This window comes from Somniosus microcephalus, chromosome 23 (genome assembly GCF_052327205.1).
Source record: "Somniosus microcephalus isolate GS21.2 chromosome 23, FLI_Smic_1.0, whole genome shotgun sequence".
In the NCBI taxonomy this organism is placed as follows: Eukaryota; Metazoa; Chordata; class Chondrichthyes; order Squaliformes; family Somniosidae; genus Somniosus; species Somniosus microcephalus.
The window spans coordinates 31,245,564-31,267,386 of NC_141009.1; the positions used below are offsets into that span (position 1 = coordinate 31,245,564).

The window sequence follows — 21,823 nt, forward strand, 5'->3', positions numbered from 1 at the left end:
GTTTTTCCTTCAGGTACTTATCCAATTTCCTTTTGAAAGCCTCGATTGGGTCTGCTTCCACCACCCTTTCAGGCAGCGCATTCCAGATCCTAACCACTCGCTGCGTAAAAAAGTTTTTCCTCATGTCGCCTTTAGTTCTTTTGCCAATCACCTTAAATCTGTGTCCTCTGGTTCTCGACCCTTCCGCCAATGGGAACAGTTTCTCTCTATCTATTCTGTCCAGAGCCCTCATGCTTTTGAACACCTCTATCAGATCTCCTCTCAATCTTCTCTGCTCTAAGGAGAACAACCCCAGCTTCTCCAGTCTATCCCTATGATTCTATGATTGGCTGAGAGCAGAATGGCTGCATAGAATGTGATTATTCATTATATATATTTAAAATCTGATTTAGTTATTATGTTTTAAAGTACCAGCAAGTCCCTTTTGGCATTGCACATGGTAAATTAAAGTATATGCAGTTGTAAAAGTACAGAAGCGTTATATTATGCAATGCGTATTGTATTCTGCTGCTCAGAGTCAACAATGTGTAGCCTCTTCAAAGTCACATGGTCTAATTGCTGCACATTCTCGGGGTCTTTTGGAGGCGAATTGCTCTTAGGTCCATCCTGAGGTTCATTTGAGGTCAGAAGAAACCAGCAGGAAATGTCTGGCCTTCTTTATTTTTAAATACCTTTAAAAACAAAAGTGTGGCACTGAAATTAGCATGCGTGTCAAAATGTGAAGTATATATAGATTATACCACATTAAGCATCAAACTGTAGCGTGTAATGGTCAATAATGAATTGAAGCCATGGATATAACTTCCTCTGAGATATATATATATATATAACCTCCCAATCATTATTCACTGATTTGATTATGGGAAAGGATTTAAAGAGGGTTTCAGTAGGCTGGGAACCATTGTAAGCCCTTAGATATAACTACGGTGGCATAGTGGTTAGCACTGTTGCCTCACAGCGCCAGGGACCCGGGTTCGAATCCGGCCTCGGGTGACTGTCTGTGTGGAGTTTGCACATTCTCCCCGTGTTTGCGTGGGTTTCCTCCGGGTGCTCCGTTTCCTCCCACAGTCCAAAGATGTGCGGGTTAGGTTGATTGGCTATGATAAATTGACCCTTAGTGTTAGGGGGATTAAATACGTGGGGTTAGTGGGATATGTGTTGGTGTAGGGGTTACGGGGATCGGGTGGGATATGTGTCGGTGCAGGCTCGATGGGCCGAAATGGCCTCTATCTGCACTGTGGGGTTTCTGTGATTCTGTGTGATATCGCACAGCTGCTTCCAGTGGTTTATGCTGTGGGGTGGTTTTGGAGACTGATGACAACACCAGAGCAACTGCACATGTACAAAATCCATGGTGGCACAGTTGCTCATATGCCATATGTGCTGATGGTTCAAACCGTGGGGGTATCACAATCAAGCCTAACCCTGCCCTCAGTTGAGTTTCCAGCAAGAGTCAGCGGATAGTTATCAGGTGCTTGATTTTCCAGTCCCTTGTCTAGGGCCGCTGAGGTCAATTTTAGTATTTCCTAAGATTGGCTAACTCAGCACAAACTGGGCTTCTAACTAACCTTGGACGCACCTGATCTTTTTGGCTCAGTGCTGCATAAGGCAGGTCAGTCACCCACTCAACAGCATTTCTACCGATCATAATCAAATGGCAGTAATGGTCTCCAGGATAGGGGATGTGAAGATGAAAATAGGATTGGCAAAGAGAATATGAGCGTAGAATGGCGGTTAACATAAAAGGGAACCCAAAAATCTTCTACCGGCATGTAAACAGTAAGCGGGTAGTAAGACGCGGGGTGGGGCCTATTCGGGACAAAGAAGGTGATATATGCTTAGAGGCGCAGGGCAAGGCTAGAATATTCAATGAGTACTTTGTATCGGTGTTTACTGAGGAGGTGAATGCTGACAAAATATCGGTAGAAGCGGAAAAGGTATAAGCAATGGAAGGGGTGAAAATTGATAGACAGGATGTACTAGAAAGGCTGGGTATGCTTAGAGTGGACAGGTTGCCTGGTCCAGATGTCTTGCATCCCAGGTTGCTAAGGGAATTGGGGGAGGAGATAGCGGAAGAGCTTGCCATAATTTTCCAGTCTTCCCTAGATATGGGGGAGGTGCCTGAGGATTGGAAAGTGGCAAATGGGACACCATTGTTCAAGAAAGGGTGTAAGGACAATCCTAGTAACTACAGACTGGTCAGTTTAACATCAGTGTTGGGTAAAGTTTTGGAAACAATAATCAAGGAAAAAATTAACGGGCACTTAGAGAGGTTTAAGCTAATTAAGGAGAGCCGATTTGTAAAAGGCAGATCATGTTTGACTAATCTAATTGAATTTTTTGATGAAGTAACAGAGAGGATAGATGAAGGGATGTTGTCTACATGGATTTTCGGAAGGCGCTTGACAAAGTACCACATAGAAAGCTGGTTAACAAAATTGAGGCTCATGGAATAGGTGAGTCAGTGGCAGCTTGGATAAGGAATTGGCTTAAGGATAGAAAACAGCGAATTGTGGTAAATGGCTGTTTTTTAGACTGGAGGATGGTAGACAGTGGTGTTCCCCAAGGGTCAGTGCTGGGGCCATTGCTTTTTTTGATATATATAAATGACCTGGATCTTGGAATACAGAGAAGAATTTCTAAATTTGCCGATGAAACCAAACTCGGGGGTGTGGCAAACAGTGAGGATGATACCAATCGACTGCAACAGGTCATAGAAAGGCTAGCAGAATGGGCAGACAAGTGGCAGATGGAATTTAATGCAGAGAAGTGTGAAGTGATGCATTTTGGCAGAAGGAACAGGGAGAGGCAATATACACTTAATGGCACAGTTTTAAAGAGTGTGCAGGGACAGAGGGACCTGGGAGTTAATGTGCATAGGTCCCTGAAGGTGGCGGGGCATATTGAGGGAGTGGTTAGCAAATCATATGGGATCTTGGGCTTCATAAATAGAGGTATCGAGTACAAAAGTAGAGAAGTTATGCTGAACCTTTATAAAGCGCTGGTTAGGCCACAACTGGAGTATTGCATCCAGTTCTGGTCACCACACGTTAGGAAGGATGTGAAGGCCCTTGAGAGGGTGCAGAGGAGATTTACCAGAATAATTCTGGGGATGGGGGATCTTAGCTACTAGGACAGGTTGGAGAAGCTGGATTTGTTTTCATTAGAGCAAAGGAGGTCGAGGGGTGATTTGACAGAGGTGTACAAGATTATGACGGGTTTGGATAGGCTAGACGGGGAAAGGCTGTTCCCACTACTTGATGGTACAAGGACTAGGGGACACAGATTTAAGGTTTTGGGCAAGAGATATAGGGGGGATGTGAGGAAAAACTTTTTTACGCAGCGGGTGGTGATGACCTGGATTTCGCTGCCGACGGAAGTGGTGGAAGCGGAGACACTCAATTTTTTCAAGGGGAGACTGGATAGGCACTTGAGGGAAATAAACTTGCAGGGCTACGGGGATAGAGTGGGGGAATGGGACTGACTGGATTGCTCTACAGAGAGCCGGCACGGACTCGATGGGCCGAATGGCCTCCTTCTGTGCCGTTATGACTCTAGATATGCTATTCTAGGTTTTAGAAGACTGTTGTCTGTTTAAGCATGCAACTTCATCTCCTGTCAGAACAAGTTAAATTACATGAATAATCCACCCCTTTATCATCATTACCTAATTAGAAATTGCTTTGTTAGCTCGCAGTGGGGAAGGTATAACCATTAACTATAGATGAAAACAATAACTTGTGGTCAAGTTGCCCTGTTTGTTTGGTAACTGAGAACAATTGTGATATGAAAAAGTTATTTAAGAAACTTAGTTTATTGAGTGTGTTTGAGTGATATTGGTTGAGAAACACTTGCCTAAAGTCAAACTGTTTTAATTTTACCCAGGTGGATCTGACCCATATTTACGGAGACTCTCTGGAACGACAACATCACCTGAGGCTTTTCAAGGATGGGAAACTCAAATATCAAGTAACTTACAGGAAACCTTTAGATTTTTTTATCAAAATCACGATTATGGGGACTTTTTGCTACAGAGCTGATTCATCACCAGAATGTGAAATTCTTAATCAGGTGTGATTTGGTGGTCATTGTAGCATCAATGCGTGGAGTCATGGCATCAGATAAAAGCAGCTTCAATCTCCTGTGCCTCTGGGTTGCTGATTTTGGAAGCACTTGAGGGGAGGGAAAATTGGAAGAATATTTTTTTCCGCAGGGCGCTTCCATATGCAGGTGTTGGGTTGCTTGATGGGATTTGATACTTTTACAAACAAAATGCATATAAATGGACTCATTTCATATTAAAACTGACACTGTTTAAATTGGCAACTGATGTCCTTCTAAAACATTTTCCCATCCCCTAATGAAAGAAGAAAGACTTGCCATTCATATAACACATGGGATATTGGGGGCGCTTTTCAATTTGCACCTACAGCAGGCGGTGCTCCAGCCACCCGATGCAGTCAGCCGGAGGCCCAGTCAATATTGGTCGGGCTTCACTGACATTGAATCAGGGAGCTGCCAGCTCTAATCGCACTCCTTATAGCCAGCTCACCATTTGGGTGAGCCAGAAATCTGTCAGGCTGGCCAGCAGTAGCAGCACCTTAACAAGGGAGGGGTTGAAGCATCAGGATTGAAAGGGAGCAGTGGCTTAGATTGGCAGGGAAGATTGAGTAATGTAGAGGAACAAAGGGACCTTGGCGTGCATGTCCACATATCCCTGAAGGCAGCAGGACAGGTGTAAAGTCTGTAGGTATTATGGCGAATTAATACACAGACTACAAGAGTAACTTTAACAGGACTTTACTATTCGAAGGTCAGGGCGAATCTGCCCAATAAATCCTGACACAGCACTTATATACCGGTGTGGTCACCGTCGGTATTACAGTATACAGCAGCCAAGATAAAGTAGTGCCACACCTAAAATAGTTCTCTTAAAGGCGAACGGTTACATACAATAGTTCTCTTAAAGGTAGAACAGTTACATACACTACAACAGGTAGCTAAGGTGGTTAAGAAGGCATATGGGATACTTTCCTTTATTAGCCGAGGCATAGAATATAAGAGCAGGGAGGTTATACTTGAACTGTATAAAACACTAGTTAGGCCGCAGCTAGAATACTGCGTGCAGTTCTGGTCACCACGTTACAGGAAGGATGTGATTGCACTAGAGAGGGTGCAGAGGAGATTTACGAGGATGTTGCCCGGGCTGGGGAATTGTAGCTATGAGGAAAGAATGGACAGGCTGGGGTTGTTTCCTTTGGAACAGTGGAAGCTGAGGGGAGATTTAATTGAGGTGTATAAAATTATGAGGGGCCTTGATAGAGTGGATAGGAAGGACCTATTTCCCTTAGCAGAACAACCAGGGGGCATAGATTTAAAGTAATTGGTCGGAACTGGAAAGTGGGATTAGGGTGGATAGCTCTTTGTCGGCCGGCACAGACAAGATAGGCCGAATGGCCTCCTTCTATGCTGTAAATTTCTATGATTCTATGATTCTGCACTTACAGCAGCAAGGAGATCTAATAATGGAAGCCTTTGAGGCTTGAAACGCACAAGTGACTGTGGTAAAATGAGTGCCAGATCGGCTTCCAGCTGTCTCTTAATAGAGCTGTTATGAATCTTATGATCCATGAAGAAAGACTCATGAAATAACACTGGACGGCCAGCTGGTGGCGCCGTCCAAGGAGTATAAATACTCGGGCGTGGGCCCAGCTTGCCCAGGACATTGTGTAAACAGGAACTAGTGAAAGATAACTAGACCTCCATGCTTTGAAACAAGTTGATTAAAGCCTTGCTTTATACTCGAACCAAGTGTGTAGTGAGTTTTATTACGTCAACAGCTACAGACGCCTTTAAATACTGCTGGAAATCACCGGCTCCCGACTTGTACCAGCCATGGTCTGTGGACAGGTTAAGGAGCTGGCAGTAACAACACGGAGAGAGACAAAAATGATGTCAAGGTCTTAACGGAGGCATTTTACCCTGATTCGCATATATTAATGAGGCCCCCGCCTGTTTCCAGTAGCAGCTCCGGCCTCCTAAATCAAAGTCAGCCTGAATTTAGGCAGACAACCAGCGATAAGTCAGCGGGTCAGTCCTCCGCAGGATGTCGATCCTGTTACCGCCCCTCTTCAGACAAAAATTGCCCCCCATTGATCTTGAAGCTTGCATTGAACAGTGTACGAGGCCAATGACAGAGGTCAGAGTGGGATTGGGAAGGAGAGTTAAGTGGCGAGCTACAGGTAGCTGACGGCCGCACTCGCGACGGAGGTGTTCAGCAAAGCGGTCAACTAGTCTGCATTTAGCAAGAAATATAAAAACAGATTGTAAGAGCTTCTACAAATATGTAAAAAGGAAGAGAGTAGCAAAAGCAAGTGTTGGTCCCTTAGAGGCTGAGACAGGAGAAAATATATTGGAGAACAAGGAAATGGCAGAGGCTTTAAACAAATATTTTGTAACTGTCTTCACAGTAGAAGACACAAAAAGTATATCAAAAATAGTGGGTAACCAATGGGGCTGTTGAGAGTGAGGAACTTAAAGTAATTAATATCAGTAGAGAAAAAGTACTTCAAAAACTAATGGGACTAAAAGCCGACAAATCCCCTGGACCTGATGGCCTACATCCTAGGGTTCTAAAAGAGGTGGCTGTAGAGATAGTGGATGCATTGATTGTAATCTTCCAAAATTCCCTAGATTCAGGAACGGTCCCAGCAGATTGGAAGGTAGCAAATGTAACCCCACTATTCAAGAAAGGAGGGAGAGGGAAAGCAGGGAACTGCAGGCCAGTTAGTCTGACGTCAGTTATCGGGAAAAGTTGGAATCCATTATTAAGGAAGTGGTAACAGGTAACTTATAAAATCATATGATAAGGCAGAGTCAACATGGTTTTATGAAAGGGAAATCATATTTGACAAATTTATTAGTGTTTTTTGAGGATGTAACTAGCAGGGTAGATAAAGGGGAACCAGTGGATGTAGTATATTTGGAATTCCAAAAGGCATTCGATAAGATGTCACATAAAAGGTTGTTACGCAAGATAAGGGCACATGAGGTTGGGGGTAATGTATTAGCATGGATAAAGGATTAGTTAACAGACAGAAAACAGAGAGTAGAAATAAACGGGTCATTTTCCAGTTGGCAGGCTGTAACTAGTGGAGTGCCGCAGGGATCAGTGCTTGGCCCGCAATCTATATTAATGACTTAGATGAAGGGACCGAGTGTAATGTATCCAAGTTTGCTGACGATACAAAGCTAGGTGGGACAGTAAGCTGTGAGGAGAACACAGAGTCTGCAAAGGGATCTAGACAGGTTAAGTGAGCGGGCAATAAGGTGGCAGATGGAGTATAATGTGGGGAAATGTGAGGTTATTCACTTTGGTAGGAAGAATAGGAAAACAGAATATTTTTTAAATGGTGAGAAACTATTAAATGTTGGTGTTCCGAGAGATTTGGATGTCCCAGTACAAGAAACACGGAGAGTTAGCATGCAGGTACAGCAAGCAATTAGGAAGGCAAATAGCATGTTGGCCTTTATTGCTAGAGGGTTGGAGTATAAGAGTAAGGAAGTCTTGCTACAATTGTACAGGGCCTTGGTGAGACCACACCTGGAGTACTGTGCACAGTTTTGGTCTCCTTATCTAAGGAAGGATATAACTTGCCTTCGAGGCGGTGCAACGAAGGTTCACTAGATTGATTCCTGGGATGAGAGGGCTGTCCTATGATGAGTAGATTGGGCCTATACTCTCTGGAGTTTAGAAGAATGAGAGGTGATCTCATTGAATCATATAAGATTCTGAGGGGGATTGATGGGGTAGATGCTGAGAGGTTGTTTCCCCTGGCTGGAGAGTCTAGAACTAGGGGGCATAGTCTCAGGATAAGGGGTCGGCCATTTAAGACCGAGATGAGGAGGAATTTCTTCACTCAGGGTTGTGAATCTCTGGAATTCTCTGCCCCAAAGGGCTGTGGATGCTCAGTCGTTGAGTACATTCAAGGCTGAGATAGATAGATTTTTGGTCTCTACGGGAATCAAGGGATATGTGGATAGGGCGGGAAAGTGGAGTTGAGGTCAAAGGTCAGCCGTGATCTTATTGAATGGCGGAGCAGGCTCGAGGGGCCGTATGGCCTACTCCTGCTCCGAATTCTTATGCTCTTCTTTGGATTCCCCAACTCCATTCCTCAGTGATGCTCCAAGTCTCAGAGGAAGCAAGAGCATTCAGCATGTGTAGTTTCTGTAACCCAGCCAGCACAACTGAGATGTATTAACAAAGGAGCTAGGCTTTGTCTTGTAAGATAACTATGGTAACCCGAGCATTGTAAATGCTTTATGCCGAAAAAATGTTTCATTTCCTGATATTAATCACCTTGATAAGCGTACACACAAACATGCCAGATTTTTATTTTATTTAGGCATATGTTTGGGATCCGCTTTCCTCCTGAATTAACAAACTGCTAGTGAAAGTACGGGAATATTTGACCTGGAAACATGGGATGTCTGAGAATACGATTTTGTTAGCAGCAACAGGAAAATAAACACCAGCGCTGCATAAACTAATACAGTACAATGAATTCACTTTTAATATATCTTGCAGTCTGCCGTTCTGTCACTGTGCAGAATATATAACACCTTTGCCCAAAAGCCAAACAAAGTGACTTCTGAGATGTTGACTGTGGTGCCAGGAAGGCCTTCGTTGCATAGGTTGGGGATAATCATCCCACTTGGAGTGCATTGCAGTGTCCCTGCCGATCCAAGTTGCAGACCACAGACACAGCTTTCTTGTTAAGCCTGACAGTCATCAGTCACTGCTACTCCACCATGCTCAAGTAGATAAGTCTGTTGCAGCGCCCCCCACTGTCTGGGGCAGTGCCTGCCACGAGCTGTGTGACACGTGGCTCTTTATGCTCCTTGGCTGCCCTCTTCTCCTCCTCCTCCTCCTCCACTGCAATATGCCACTAGTAACTGCTACACCAGTGCTGTTGGGCGGAAAAACTCCTCTTTACAGTCACTCCTTTCACTGCTGTGGTGATACTTCAAAGTCTTTCCCTTCATCCAGCTTGCTAATTCCTGGAGTAAAACGAGTGCACGTGGCTAAAGCGGTGTTGCCGTTAGCCACAGCTGTGGCTAGTTAGCCATTTCTATTGGCCAACGCTGATGTGCCATGGCCCGAAAAGAGCAGGCAAACTTTACTGAATTCAGGTATTTAGCTAACTGATCAAAGCAACGTTAGAAACAGAAAATGTGCCAGGATTTGATTTTACTGGATATTATTATAACACACATTATGTACCTGCCATCATAACACATGTCAGTGTTTAGATGTTTTTTTTAGACATTTCGCTTGTAAAACAATATCCAATACGAAAGCCCAATTTATTCTCTATTTCTCAGGTTTTGGAGTGTACAGAGTGCAATGTATTTTGTTTTGTTTTGTTTTGTTTTTCCCTAATACTATCATTTTCAAATGAATCATCCCTTGGCAGTGCCTCTTCAGTCTCCACAACTACCAGTGCCCCCAAAATATTGTTTGTTAGTAATAACTTTGTGTACATATTTAGATATCTGAATCAATGAGCTTGTAGGTATTAAAATGTATTATTTTTCAATCGTAGCGTTAGATAATTGCCAGTAACATAGATATACTTCACTTCAAATCTGCATGTTTTGGCTAAACAACTCGTATACCAATATGAAACTATGCCCCCTAGTTCTAGATTCCCCATGAGGGGAAACATCCTCTCAGCATCTACCCTGTCAAGCCCCCTCAGAATCTTATATGTTTCAATAAGATCACCTCTCATTCTTCTAAACTCCAATGAGTATAGGGCCAACCTGCTCAACCTTTCCTCATTAGACAACCCCTCCAACTCAGGAATCAACCTAGTGAACCTTCTCTGAACTGCCTCCAATGCAAGTATATCCTTCCTTAAATAAGGAGACCAAAACTGTACGCAGTACTCCAGGTGTGCATAACACTGACAAAGGCCATTCAGGATAAATTAACAATCGCTAACAGATTCTGCTATCAAAACATAATAATGTAGGAACAAACATATTGCAATATATTGTGTTAGAATATGTCTTCTCAACTGCAAAATAAAATTGGTTGAAACTTTCAACTTCCACAAGGGGACATAAAATAAGCAGTAGAGGATCGGGCATCCGTTACACACTCCATCCAATCCTTCTGCAGTTTTGGTATAAAATGTGGTCAAATTGTTCCATTTTTCAGCACTTTCATCACTTATCAATATCATATGATGAGGATGGTGGCAGTGGTGCTTTTGACCAATTTGCCAGCCCTGTGTCCCTCTACAACGCTTCCTTTTGAATCGGTAATTAGGCGATCTCACTGATTATTGCGCAGTTTCCAACATCAATTTAATATTCATTATTTGCCGCAGCGATGCTTACTGTATGAAAAGCTGGCCTGTCCCACCACAACCCAACCCAGCTCAGGTAAGGGCACATTCCCAACTGCTGCAATCAGCAGACATCCTTAAAACCAGCGCCGTTCAGTCTTCGTAGCGTGGCTTCTTTTCAATGCATTATACTATTTAACTGAAGATGTGACATGCTTTCGCTGAGCCCATTTTAAGCTGGTTTAAACTGCTTGCTGGAAAATTGCCTCTGGAATGAAAGTGGTGCAGGCCAGGCTATGTGGCGCATGCACCATTGGCCTTAGGACCCAGGAATCAACCCTAATATATTTGATTCAAAGAAGTTTACGAGCTTACTGCAAGCGCAATCCATTATAAAACTTTACAGTTATTTAAGACTGAAACATATGATCTCAGAAGTTAAACCGTACTGGTGTTGCATTACATTACTATTAGCACCAGGCAGCAATTAAACAAGCACATCCTCTGCAACCCAGCCACACCACTTTTATCCTTTGTGGATTCTTTTAGAAATGTTATAATGTGTCAAATATTTCCAGTAAATACAGTAAAATTTGACTGAAAACACTTGTTTTCCTTTCAAAGTATCAAATATTTCTTCAAGATAGTACAACCCTGGAACCCACACTCCAGAATGTGCATCAGACAATGTCATTGTGTCAGCCCCCACCTCCTTCAAAACCCTTCAGAAGGCCATGTATTATGTACTTTGAAAATTGTTCTTTATTTTATTCTCAGTCAACAGTGGGTATAGCTGCGTAAGTGTGCTGCTGATATAGCTAAAATACCTTGTCTTGCTTTTAGTTTTTTATTGAAGAGTCATTGAAGAGTTAAAAATCAACTAAGTAAAGGAATAAAAGGGAAAATGTTTAATTATTTGATTTGCACATTAAGGTAGTGAATGAAGAGGTCTTTCCTCCATCAGTGAAGGAGGCACCCATCCAAATGAAATATCCAAGCACTTTACCAGAGGAAGAACGCCTTGCCATTGGCCACGATACATTTGGCTTGATACCTGGGCTGATGATGTATGCTACCATCTGGCTTCGAGAACATAACCGCGTCTGTGATATCCTGAAAGAAGAGCATCCAATTTGGAGTGACGAACAGCTTTTCCAAACCACTCGTCTCATACTTACAGGTATAAAACTGCAATTTTATCTCTCGCTTTAACAAATTGCACATTGGCATTGGTTTCCATACCCAAAATCTGGGGCTCTGGTGTTATAATATCGGACTATTGCCAGATAGCATTGTCTCTTGGATTGTTTTCTTAGAGGTGCTTCTCCTCAATGTCCTCTTTGACATCACCAACTAGAAAACCTCTTCACGGCCGCTGGTTCTTCGGATTTGGCGGGTCCTCTCATCTGAGCCAGGGTTACCCGATTTGGTTTGACTGCTGGGCACTTGTTTGTTGTTATCTTGGTCTTTCCATCCTTCCATTTTTTTAAAAAATGTTGTGCCTTGTTAAAATTGTTTCCTTGCCCATTTTCTCTCACTAAATGTAACTAATCTCTTTATCAATATTAGGCTTAGAAAATTAGATGGTACAGTGGATTAGCACACTGTACTTTAAGAACTGTAACCTTGTCCCAAGAGGAATACTCAAAGATTATCAGGAATGGATTTTAATCATGGATGTTAGTCCTGTTACCTTTTGGTGTAAAATAAAACATGCTCAGTGAAGGCAATGGCCTAGATATGAGTTGTAAGTGTTTGGAATAATTTAGTGGGTGGGGTAACAGAGATAACACCATTTCAACAACAATAATAATAACAATTTGTAATTATATAGCACCTTTAACATAGGGAAACATCCCAAAGCTCTTCACAGAAGTGTATTCAAAAAATGGATGCCAAACCAAAGAAGGGAACATTAGGAGGGGTGACAAAAAGCTTGGTCACAGAGAATGTTTTAAGAAGGGTCTTAAAGGAGGAGAGGGAGCGGGAGGGGTGTAGTGAGAGACGCTGAAGGCACAGCCACCAATGGTGGGGTTGAGGGGGGCGGTTAACAGGCCAGGGTCATAGGATCAGAGAGTTTGGGGAGGTTGCAGGACTGGAGGAGGTTATAGAGATATAGTGAAGGTCATGACCCTAGTGGATTTAAACAGGAGGACGTGAATTTTAAATTTGAGGCATTTGGTATTATGTGCTGGACACTATAACAGGAGAGCTAGGGCACCACAGGGATGCGTTCCGAGGGGTCAAATCTCATCCCTGATTTTGCTGATATTCTGAGGCTGCTGGTGCTGTGACTTCTTTTTTAACCTATTCAAACCAATGCCATTTGTATAATGTATAAAATCCAAAAACATATACATGTCATATTAGAAAACCAATTGCGCTCAATGCTGTTAAATTGCATACAATGATTAACTTAATAATGAGATGTTACAATATGAAGTATTTGGAACCTATGATTTCGATTTTGTACAATTGTCTATTTCTCTGCTTCACAGGGGAAACAATCAAAATAGTTATCGAGGACTATGTGCAACACCTGAGCGGCTATCATTTCAGGATGGTGTTTAACCCTGAGCTTCTATTCACCGAGCACTTTCAGTACAGCAACCGGATTGCAGTCGAGTTCGACCACCTCTACCACTGGCATCCACTAATGCCCGACTCCTTCATTGTAAAAGACCAGGAGTTCAGCTACAAAGACTTTCTTTTCAACACAGACATCCTGTTGAATTTCGGAGTGGATGCTTTAGTAGAATCATTTTCGAAACAGAAAGCAGGACGGGTAAAAATGTCTTTTTGTTAATAGCGACTGAAATAGAAGACACTTGACGTGCGCATATTCTGAACTGGATATGTACATTGACTCATTGACAGGGTGGATGCTGAGAGGGTGTTTCCCCTGGTTGGAGTGTCTAGAACTAAGAGGGCACAGTCTCAGGATAAGGGGTCGACCATTTAAGACCGAGATGAGGAGGAATTTCTTCACTCAGGGGGTTGTGAATCTTTTGGAATTCTCTGCCCCAGAGGGACGTGGATGTTCAGTTGTTGAGTATATTCAAGGCTGAGATAGATAGATTTTTGGACTCATGGGGAATCAAGGGATATGGAGATTGGGCGTCGATGATCAGCCATGATCTTATTGAATGGCGGAGCAGGCTCGAGGGGCTGTATGGCCAACTCCTGCTCCTATTTCTTATGTTCTTATGCAAATTAGTCAAAATATTTAGCACAGAGCCGGAAACATTAATAATATCTTCCGTGGTGCACTTTTAATGCTCCAGAGAAGGCAGGTATTTATACAGGTGAGACCCAGCATATCTCCATGGCAACTACTTGTATATCGGACTGTCACCGTATTTGCTATTAACTAAATAGAAAACAAACATTAAAATTGTCATCTTGAGAGGAACAAAAGTAAAAAGGTACTAGGGTTAGACACATTGAGATAATCAGCATTATAACAGCACAGCAACCTGTTCCTAAGATTTGTGCACAGTTACACCATAAAGCCATAAAATTCCCAACACATCTCTGTCAGGATACCCGCAATGTTTCTGCCTGTTGAGAGCAAAGACACAAGATTATCGACAGTTGGATTTAGTGCCACAATTAAGTCAGGTTGTACGTTGACAACAGAGCAAATGGATAACTCTTCAATTCATCCCGTATGACAGAACAATAATGTACGTTTTTGCAGTGTGCTTGTTTGCCTGTCAGTATTTGCAATGTGCTTGTTTGCACTTGAGTAACGCAGCCTCGCCGCATACCAAAGAACACCCTGTCTAGCCAGATTCAAATACATATCCGTTTTCTTCCATTAGTTTAGTTTACCTCATCCACATTGTGGTTGCAGTTGAAACATGCCAGGCCATTTTAATTTGGAGACTTGCCTTCCAAGTTTTATTTGTTCCTCCTGGTTGGAACAAGGAGGCCTAGAAATTCAGTTGGCGCCGCGCCAGGGCTTTAGCGCCGGAAAGTTAGCGCCGGCGCTAAGTCCCCCTGCGCGCGCCAAAAATTCAGTAGCGCCGCGCCCAAACGGCTGCCGGCGCTACTGAAGGGTGTTTGCGCCTGAAAATGGGCGCTACCTGCCGCATTGCGGCGCTATTGCGGCGCTGCGGCGCCCGATGCGGTGCGGCAGGCTCGGGAAGTGCAGGCCTCCTCCTTCAGTTAAGGAGGAGCTGCCTGCACCCGACCGCTGGCCGGTAAAATCTTCACAAAAATGAGCCCGGCACCTCGGGGAAGTGCCGGGCTCGCAGCCCAGAAGCATCTGTTCCGCGGGGGGGGGTGGAGGAGTCCGGGGAGGGAGGTGCGGGCAGGCGGCCGGCGGGAAAGCGGCCGGCCGCCGCGCGACCTTAATGCGCCGGCGCAAACTCCTGTAAGACTCGGTTGCCAGAGTCTTAGTTGCGGCTGCCACGGGCGAGGCGGCCGCAACTCAATTTCGGCGCTGGGGCCCGTCACCACGGCAACCGGGACGCTGCGCACACCGATGACGTCATCGGTGCCGGCGCAGCGCAACCGGTCTACCGCCGATGGTAGGGCCCCAGGGAATTTCTGAACCGGCTGTAAGTCCAGCGCAATGACCTCTAGCGCCGCAAAATGGGCGCAAAGCCCACTCAATTTCTAGGCCGGAGTCTTTTTAAAACAAAACAACATTTTAGGAAATGGATGATGAAATGATAAATAGTGGTTTACCAACGTAGAGGCTGTATCCGCCCAATAATAAGATCGAAATACTAATGAGGTCAAATTTAACAGTGCGGATACTTTTGTTTAAGCTGTCACTGCTCCACCTCTATAACGCATTGCCAAAACTCGTCTGAATAGAAATACAAAAATGTTGCTGGTGACTCACATTACATTTCTATGGAACTTTATAGACCAAGGCCTGGAAATTGGATTAGGCCCGAAAACGGGCGGTGTCGCGCAACATTCCCTGTAAGCTGCACGGCCGGGTGACGCTCCGGGAAACCCGCGCAGCCGGCTAGCCAGCTTCTCAGTACAAAAAACACCCACGTGCAGTATTTTGAATGGCCCGTGCAGCCCCTTAAAGGGGTCGTGCAGGGCCAAACAAAATTAAAGGGAACATTGGTGTCACGGGCCAGCGCTATTTGCCTGCGCCCATTCAGAGTGGTCCAGGCGGCACGCACAATTCCTGCTGCCTGCTCATTATAATGATTGGAGCGCTGATCTCGGCGCTAAACGCGCTGCTGACTGGCTTAGCGCTCAACAGGGGAGCCAATATTGGGTGCAGGCTACTGGCCAGTAATGTTTGGCCTCGGCTCTCTGTGCTACTTAAAGTGGAGGTGCTTTGTTGCAGCAGCATCTCATTGTCCGCCTGGATGAAGACATGGCTCAGCAATCAAGGGAGTGAGCACAAAGGTTCTCGGATGATGCACTGGAGGCCTTGGTCGTGGCCGTGCAACAAAGGCGGGCTGTACTGTTTCTGCAGAGTGGCAGGAAGCCATCCAAAGCCACTTGCAGAAAGCTCCAGGAGGAGATAGCTAACTCCATCACGGCCACCTGTGTGGTGGGATCCAGTGCTTAAAAAGGTTTAATTGCCTCACACGGTAGGTCAAGGTGAGTGAAGGCTTCAGCAAATGCCATATCCTACCATTTGCACCACCAAGCCTCACACACTGCACAATGCACCACACCCCCATCATTCACCTACCATCAATCTCGACCTATCACCACTCATACCTCACAGTCATGGCTTCACTTCACCCTCACAACCTTACCACTGCTGCAACACTCACACCTTGCACACACTGACAGCTATTCAACTATGGCAGGCACATCACCCAGACACATTGCACTACACTCACTGACACACTTGCCTTTCTCTTGCAGGCAAAGGTGGCACGTAACAGGAGGGAGCAGCGGCAGATGGGAGGCAGCTGAACTGCAATACAGAACCTCGCCAACCTGGAGGAATCAGTGCTCGACATCGTTGGAGGGGCAGTAACGCAGGCTGTGGCCACGGGAAAAGCTGATGCCATTGCTGCCATACCTAATCCTTCTTCTCCCATCCCACTCCCCCCTCATCCCACAGTCGCTTCTCACTTACAAGCTGCTGATGGTGTTTGCGTAGATATCTAGCCTTCCCCCTCTCCCCGCCTCACCACAACCCACTTTCAGACACCCAAGAACTAACAGTAGGCCAGCCTGTCCTTGAAGTTGTGGAGGAGCGTGATGGAGGAGAATAAGAAGACACACCGTCACTGCATCTGGCGCTTGCAGACACCAGCTCAGTAACTGGCACCGCACGGAGAGGGTAGTATAGAGGCGGGATTTGTACATGGTGAGGCACTGGGCACGAGTGGGCTGCAGCAAGGCCGGGGGAAAGGGTAACTCGGCTGCCAGCTCCCCGGAGGGCAAGTTCGCGCACGAGTTCTGCTCCACACGACTCAGATGATGACCTTGATGGGGTGGCCTTCAGAAGAAGGGTAATGGGCATGCACACGGAAATGGCAAGCCTGCCAGAGAGCCTCTTGTCAGTTTCAAGGAGCATGGAGGAATCCGGCTCCAACATTGGAAGGTGCTTTTGCACAGAGCTTGGCGCCCATGATTTCCAGGATGGAAATGATGGACAACTCCAGGAGAGACCTTGTTGACGCAGCCATGATGCTGCGTGTGATGGGCGATAGAAACATAGAAGATAGGAGCAGGAGTAGGCCATTCGGCCCCTCGAGCCTGCTCCACCATTTAATGAGATTATGGCTGATCATCCAAATTCAGTACCCTGTCCCTGCTTTCTCCCCATATCCCTTGATTCCTTTAGCCTTAAGAAATATATCCAACTCCTTCTTGAATATATTTAATGAATTGGCCTCAACTGCCTTCTGTGGTAGAGAATTCCACAGGTTCACCACTCTCTGGGTGAAGAAATTCCTCCTCATCTCTGTCCTAAATGGCTTACCCCTTATCTTTAGACTGTGATCCCTGGTTCTGGACTCCCGTGCCATCGGGAACATCCGTCCTGCATCTAGTCTGTCTAGTCCTGTTAGAATTTTAAAAGTTTCAATGGGATCCCCTCTCATTCTTCTAAACTCCAGCGAATATAAGCCCAATCGACCCAATCTCTCCTCATACGTCATTCCTGCCATCCCAGGTATCAGTCTGGTGAATCTTCACTGCACTCTCTCCATGGCAAGAACATCCTTCCTCAGATAAGGCGACCAAAACTGCACACAATACTCAAGGTGTGGTCTCACCAATGTCACGGCTTCCATTGCAGCACAGGCGGAAGCGACCCAACGTCTCACTGCTGCAGTGGCAGCACAGACTGCTGCCATCGTCGTTGGGTTTTCGAACGTCAAAATGGGCTTGCAAGGTGTCACAGCAGGCCAGCAATCTGCCCTCCAACAGATTGCTAGGTATGGTGAGGTGCTGCCTCGGGGGTGTGGCAGTGGGTCTGTGGAGCAAGAACCTGCTGTCCTCTCTCAGGATATAGCATTCCTACTCCCACCACTGCCACTCCACCATTGCCCTTGCCGCTGCCTATTTAGCCAGCCAGCCTAGACTGCTGCCGCAATCTACAGCCAGACTTTCTAGGTCCACAGCTGGTTGAGGTCGTCATGCAAGACCATCTGTAGTCTCCCTCACTGGAGGTCATGCCACAGCCACTGGGGGAGCACTGCGTAGGAGCACTAGAGTAGGTAACGTCACACGGACGACAGGCACTAAGGGATTGCAAAAGGGTGATTAGTTGATATTATAATGTTGATTCAATTCGGATAAATCGATGATTTTTGTTTGGAATGTGAGTTTTGTGGTGGCTCTTATTTCAGCCTTGTGTCCAGGAGGATGCTGTGATCTTCCGTGACAGACGGATGGTATGATGTGGAAGTGGTGAGCAATGGGGATCTGTGGTTTCATTCACTTGAATCAGAGTCTGATGACTTCACCGGGATTTTCTGTCTGCCTCCTCTCTCCCTCCTTTTCCTCATTCACATACTTGTCCTCTTCCTCCTCCTCTCCCTCTTCCTGAGGTAGTCCCACAATCCCTGGTGGCAAGGGCTGGGCCCTCATGATGGCCAAGTTGTGGAGCATGCAGCAGACCACCACAAAATGAGACATCCGCTCCGGCGAGTACTGGAGGGCTCCTCCCGAGCGGTTAAGGCAGCGGAACCGTTGCGTGAGCAGCCCGACGGTCTGTTCGATGACGTTCCTGGTGGTGGCATGGCTGTCATTATATGAGTGCTGGGCACGAGTGGTGGGGTTGCGGAGGGGAGTCATCAGCCAGGTGCAGAGCGGATAGCCCTTGTCTCCTCGGGTTTGACGTGGTGGCTGGAAGAGTGCTGGTGCAGGATGAAGGCATCATGATGCGCTGGGCCTGGTCGCCTTTGAGGTTACAGAACATCTCAGGATTGTTATACACTGCCTGCAAAGCCATGTGTGTGCAGTCGATGGTGCCCTGCACCATGGGGAAGCTTGCTGTCCTGGCAAAGCCACATGCGCGCTTGTCTTGTTCAGAGAGAAGACAATGTAGTCCCTTCTCCTGGAGAAGAGAGCCTCTGTGACCTCCCGGATGTAGCGATGGACGGCGAACTGGGAGATGTTAGCCATGTCTCCTGCTGCAGACTGGAAGGATCCGCTGACGAAGGAATTGAGAGCCACGGTGACCTTGAGGGCTACTGGGAGAGCCGTGGTCGCCCTGGTGTGAGGCTGCAGGTCTGGTTGCAGGAGGTGGCAGAGTTCTGTGACCAACTCCTTGGTGAAGCGGAGCCTCCTAATGCACTGCATCTCGTTTAAGTGGAGGTAAGAGAAGTACTCTCAGAAGACCCTCGGTGGGTAAGGCCTCCTGTTGAGAGGCCTCCTGGCGCTCCTCCTCCTCCCTCTGCGAGCATCTTCTCTTCGCTGTCTCCGCTCCCTCTCCCAAAGATACTCAAGCGTGAGGGGGACTGCCAGTAGAGCCCTCACGACTGTGAGCAAGTGGTGTGAGCAGAAGCCTTTAAATGAGAATTAAGGCGTTCTCCACTTGCACCAACACTCCCTTAAATAACAACAGAAAATGCTGGAAATACTCTGTTTCTCTCTCCATGGATGCTGCCTGGCCTGCTGAGTATTTCCAGCATTTTCTGTTGTTATTTCCAACACTCCCTTGTTACCTCAGGAACTTTAAATGTTTAGAAAGCTGTAAGAGTTCAGAAAGCTGGTTGTGATTAAGAGAGGGCGGTAAGTGGAACGGCGATGGGAAAAATGGCAGATTGTGCATCAAATCAGCGTTGCACTCATTGACGTCACAATCTGCCTAATTTCCATTCCTGCAGCGAGCGCTGGTAACGGCAGCGCTGCCGCTCTGCCGAAAATAGCGGCCACCGCGGGATCTGCCGGAAGCGGGCGGAAGCGAGTTGGCTGCCATATTTTCTTCAAAACAGGCCTTGACAGCCGGTGCTAAATCCCCAAATTTCTAGGCCCCAATGTTTTTGAAGGCGGTATATAAAAGAAATAAGGTGTTTTGTGACCTCAGAATGTCCCAAAGTGCTTTACAGCCAATGAAATACTTTTGAAGAGTAGTCACTGCTGTACAGCCAATTTGGTCCCATGAACAGCAATGAGATAATGACCGGAAAATCTGTTTCATTGATGCTGGTTGAGGGATAAATGTTGGCTAGGATATCGAGAGAACTGCTCTTCCTCAAAAAGTGCCATGTGATCTTTTACGTCCATCTGAGAGGACAGACGGGACTTCAGTTTAACATCTCATCCGAAAGATGGCTTCTTCTTCTTCTTCTTCGAAAGATTTCTTTGGTGCTGCACTTAAGGGTCAGGCTAGATTATGTGCTCAATCTCTGGGTGAGACTTGACCTTTTTTTGATGGAGATGTTGCTTATGTGGCATAAATGTTACCTTCCACTTGTTATCCCAAGCCTGGATTTTCCAATGGTGGCCTATAACACAGGTGAAAATGACTGGAAGAGCACCAGGGCACCATTATTAAGATGTGAAGATGTCAGTATATGGATTTGCTTCATCGCCTGGGTGATTGTACAGAGTCAGTGACTTCTTCAATTGAATATATTTGTTATGCCATTAATATAAAGTCGCACATAAAAACACACAGAAATTCTGCCAGCACTTTCATCAGAATGGGCTGTAATTTGTCGCCCCTATGGGAGCGTACGAGGTGCGTACGCGCCCGTATGGACCGCGCAAGTTCAGGGTTTAGGCATGCGCTGCGCATGCGCTAAAACCCAGAACTTGGGATCTGTCAAGAATTTTCTTGACAGATCCTCCGCATCCCCGGGAAAAGGGCCTCCGCGGGCAGAGAGTTGGGCTGTTTGCCCAACTTCTGCCCAGCGAATGCCCGTGAAATTCTTATGCCTGGTAAAAGCAGACGCAAGGCCTGCTTTTACCAGTGTAAGTGTTTTAAAAAACAGAAAAATAAAATTTTATCAATAATTTATACATTTAAAAACCTGTGGAATAAGGTACGTTTATTTTTAGCCCATTTAAAACATGTAAATTTATTTGCAAAAAATAAAATTTTGTTTTAAATATTTAATTAAATGCCATTTTAATTAATTTTAAATACGTGGTTTAAAAAAAAAATTATTTGATGTGTAGATGTATTTTTGGGGTATTCCCATTCATACATAAGGGGTTTCCGTACATATGTAATCCCCATAAGTATGAATGGGGATTTCCTTCGTTGGGCCAGCCCACATGATCCCAGGGGTGCTTACCAACCGCCTGCGCCACTGGGGTACATGGGCTTCTTCCCGCAGGTACCCGGAGAGGCCCAGGACCGCGAGTCACCCGGATCACCGGGTACGCGGACATTTTATTTGCAGATCGGAGGCATTTCCCCCCGGGAAGCCTCCGACCGCAAATTCAGGACCAATATATCATTTGTTTACTATGCTCAATTACACAAGAGTGAGTTCTGGCAACATGCTTGGTCTTAACTTGTAGTCATTAGCAGCTTATACAAGTACCGAATTTCTGTCAGACATACATTGATGAGGACGTAATATTGTATAAAACCACAGAAAATCATGAAGACCTTTCTTTGGTTGTAATTCAAACATGCCTCTGAGATAAATAACAATAGGTTATATCCCTGAATTCACCTTGTGGAATGTCCCAGTGCCATGCTCTTCCTTCACCAAGAGGACCAGCTCAAGGTATAACTTCGTAACCCTGCAAACCACAACATGACCACACAACTCGTTGCTAAATCGTTAATGTACACGAGTTTCTTTTTACAAAATAAAGAATCTAAATAATGCCAAAAAGAATCTGTTTACAAATGACCAATATTGTTATTACAGATCGGTGGAGGAAGAAATATCCACCAAAGTCTTCTGCATATAGCGATTGCCACCATTGAGCATGGGAGATTGTTAAGATTTCAGCCATATAATGAATACAGAAAGAAGTTTGGCCTGACCCCATACAAATCCTTCCAGGAGCTAACGGGTAAGGAGCTGAAGAATGAGTTGTTCCAGATGCATTGTGGA

General features: G+C 45.5%; 1 protein-coding gene across 2 annotated transcripts in view; it reads left to right on the forward strand.

The window, feature by feature from the left end:
• Window positions 1–21,823, forward strand: part of LOC147101785 (prostaglandin G/H synthase 1-like) — a 106,179-nt gene that overhangs the window by 76,688 nt on the left and 7,668 nt on the right. For both annotated transcript variants that reach the window (XM_085965725.1, XM_085965726.1), the window contains 4 exons: window positions 3,886–3,969; window positions 11,289–11,535; window positions 12,854–13,140; window positions 21,635–21,782. In XM_085965725.1, the coding sequence (XP_085821851.1) occupies window positions 3,886–3,969; window positions 11,289–11,535; window positions 12,854–13,140; window positions 21,635–21,782 (766 nt within the window). The remainder of the gene's footprint in view (window positions 1–3,885; window positions 3,970–11,288; window positions 11,536–12,853; window positions 13,141–21,634; window positions 21,783–21,823) is intronic.